Source organism: Mus pahari, chromosome 22 (assembly GCF_900095145.1).
Source record: "Mus pahari chromosome 22, PAHARI_EIJ_v1.1, whole genome shotgun sequence".
In the NCBI taxonomy this organism is placed as follows: Eukaryota; Metazoa; Chordata; class Mammalia; order Rodentia; family Muridae; genus Mus; species Mus pahari.
In genome coordinates this window covers 48313813-48316750 of record NC_034611.1, presented here as the reverse complement: position 1 = coordinate 48316750, position 2938 = coordinate 48313813, and the positions used below count along the sequence as shown (strand labels likewise).

Below are 2938 nucleotides of genomic sequence, written 5' to 3'. Positions count from 1 at the left end.
TTTTTTTTTTGCGTACTGACACTAGTTGGCTTAAAATCCCACTTACATCAGACACTAAGTGTTAGAACTCCGTATGAAAATCGATCGTCACTGGAGAGAGGAGTAAAAGTAACGGTCATGAGCTACAACTTCTCAGCCCCCTACATCCATTACCTCTCTGGATCCTCGAACGCCCCAATAATGTGGAAAAACCAAAGAACGAGCCTTCGTTTTACAGGTAGCCGGGAAGCGGTCGTTCTTGGTACCGTAGCGCCCCCAGGAGATTAAAGCCCAGGGCTCCCATAACCCACCGCCATACCGCACCTGCAAACACTTGAACAGCACAAAACCCACGACGGCCGCGGTGTACAGAGCGCCCAAAGACAGCGATCCGGCCCGGGCTCGTTCGCGCTGGTCCTTGGGTGGCGGCTGCCGCCGAGGTTCGGTGGCTCCGGGACTGACCTGGGAGCCCCGTTCTGTGGATTAAAGCCATCGGTCAGCTTCTACCAGGCAGTCCCAGCCTCCCTCCAGCAGCTCTCGCTGGTACCTGGGTGTGCCCCCAGATCGGCGCTGGGTCGCTCCCCAAGGACTCCAAAAAGTGCAGACACAAGCAGCAGCCCCAGAATACTCAACACGGGGCCAGCGCCCTCCATGCCTGGCCCACCAGAATGGCACGCCGGGCTCCCCGCGTTCCAGCGCTGGGCCTCCGGTCGTAGTGCGCACGCGCAGGAGACCACGCCCACATCGGGGGGGTCTGAGTCCCTTAAGGCGGCCCCGCCCATCTCAGATGAGTTCAAACTATATTTGCATAAACCACGCCTACCTAGCAATCCTACATTAATTAATGACCTATCTACTTATAGCTTTCTTAAACAATTATGTCTCCAGAATCTTTCAGCTTAAAGTATCATGCCTAAAATAATGGCTCGTTATTTTTAATACCTAAAGAGAGCAATTTTCTCACCATAACCAAAAAATAAATCGTACTGTAGAGTCATAAAATCATCGTGCCTACCCTCAAAGGGCAGCTCGCTCTGAAGGCCTGTTTCCTAGGCTACGTACGGGGGACTTGTTCCTTATCCTTTCGCCTAGGGGAAAGTCCCCGGACCATGGGCAGAGAGTGCCGCGTGCACACGCGCGTAGACTTCCCCCGCGAGTCACTGTTAGGCTGCCAAGAAGCGAACCCCTCCGGGGCGAGCCGAGCGGCGTGCAGCGGGGCGTCATCCGTCAGCTCACATAGTAACGCAGGCAGTGCGACCTGGCGCGCACCAACCACACGGGGCTCATTCTCAGCGCGGCTGCTCTTTTATTTCTATACAACCTTCAGCGCCAAATGTGATTGTACTAATTAAGAGATCAAGGTCGGGTTGGTGAGATGGCTCAGCAGGTAAGAGCACCTGACTGCTCTTCCGAAGGTCCTGAGTTCAAATCCCAGTAACCACATGGTGGCTCACAACCATCTCATAACAACAGATGCCCTCTTCTGGAGTGTCTGAAAACAGCTATAGTGTACTTACATATAATAAATAAATAAATCTTAAAAAAAAAAAAAAAAGAGAGAGATTAAAAAAAAAAAAAGGTCACCCTTTCCTAAGAAAAGAAGAAAGAAAACGTAAACAAATCTGAATTCCTAATTTATTCTTTCTTTAATACCTATAATTCTCTTTTCAGGCTGCTAGTCCAAAGAGAACAAGACTATGGGGTTTTTTTTCCCCCCATTTTACTGTCAGAGCCTAGTCACTTGTTTCTAGGGGAACTTGAGGAACTGAATGAACTGAATGAATGAATATACACAACGACCCAAAAGGCAAGTACAACTAGGTTCTTCTGGGTCTCATGTAACCTAGGCAGGCTTCATTCTCATGTATCTGGGGCTGGCCTGGGACTCCTGCTTCCATTTCTCACATGCTGGGATTATGTAATAGCAAGCACATAAAATTCACAGAGCTGCCAGAGGTAGCACCACACTCTCTTAATCCCAGCAACTGGGAGACAAAAGCAGGCAGATCTCCATGAGTTCAAGGCCTGGTCTAACACAGTAAGACCCTCTCTCAAAACAGAACAAAAGACCAGGACAGGGCGTTACACTGTCTGCTCCACGCTGTGTTGTTTGAGACAGTCTCAGTAGCCCAAGATCCTTCTGCGATAGTCTCTGGAGTGCTGGGATGGCTAGAAATGCTGCCAGCATCTCTCCTTGTTATCTGTTACCTGTTCTACACAGGGCCATCTTCAGATCAATAGCTCTGGGAGGGAAGAAACACGTTCCATTTGCATCTCTGTCTCCAGGACTTGGCAATCACCAGGCATGAGGCACACGAGTTTTAAATAAATGAATAAACCATGAGCATCTTATCTTGTTTTCCCAGAGAGGGGGGGCATAAGGGCAGGGCAGGGCAGGGCAGGGCAGGGCAGGGCAGGGCAGGGCAGGGCAGGGCAGGGCAGGGCAGGGCAACAGGAGTTGTTAAAGTCTGATTGCTCCAAGGCAGCTTGGATGGGGACGAAGAGAGGTACAAACCCGGAATTGCTGCCAGCAGGCATAGTGCGTGTAGATATAAGTTCAGGTTCATTCTAATGGGACAAATGACTCACTGATGGCTGGCTTTTTGTTTCTGGAGTTTTGAGTCAGGTAGTCCAGGTTGGCCTGAGAACTCCCTATGTATACTGCCAAGAATGCTCTAGAACTTCTGAAACCACGGCCTTTTCCTCCTATACTCTGGTGTGCCACCAAACCTGGTCTCCAGAATAAGGTTTTGTTGTTTCATTTTGATGGTATGGGGACGGGGTGCGTCTAGCCACATCCTCACAAATGCCAGGCAAGTAGTTTACCACTTGGATATAGCCCCCAGCTGCTTGTTTTAGTTTTAGTTTGAGATGGGGTCTCATTCTTTAGCCCTGGATGGATCCTAACACATGTTCCTTTCTCCTTAGCTTTCTGACCTGTGTCACACTGCCTGGTTCA

At 49.9% G+C, this 2938-nt stretch overlaps 1 protein-coding gene across 1 annotated transcript in view; it reads right to left on the bottom strand.

Annotated features, from left to right (window-relative positions):
* The window catches only part of Ccdc107 (coiled-coil domain containing 107), a 2826-nt gene extending 2134 nt beyond the window's left edge, over positions 1 to 692 (bottom strand). The window contains exons 1-2 of the mRNA XM_021222374.2: positions 527 to 692; positions 304 to 455 (exon numbers count right to left, since the gene is read on the bottom strand). Coding sequence (XP_021078033.1) covers positions 304 to 455; positions 527 to 632 — 258 coding nt within the window. The 5' untranslated portion in view covers positions 633 to 692. The remainder of the gene's footprint in view (positions 1 to 303; positions 456 to 526) is intronic.
* Between the last annotated feature and the right edge of the window lie 2246 nt (positions 693 to 2938).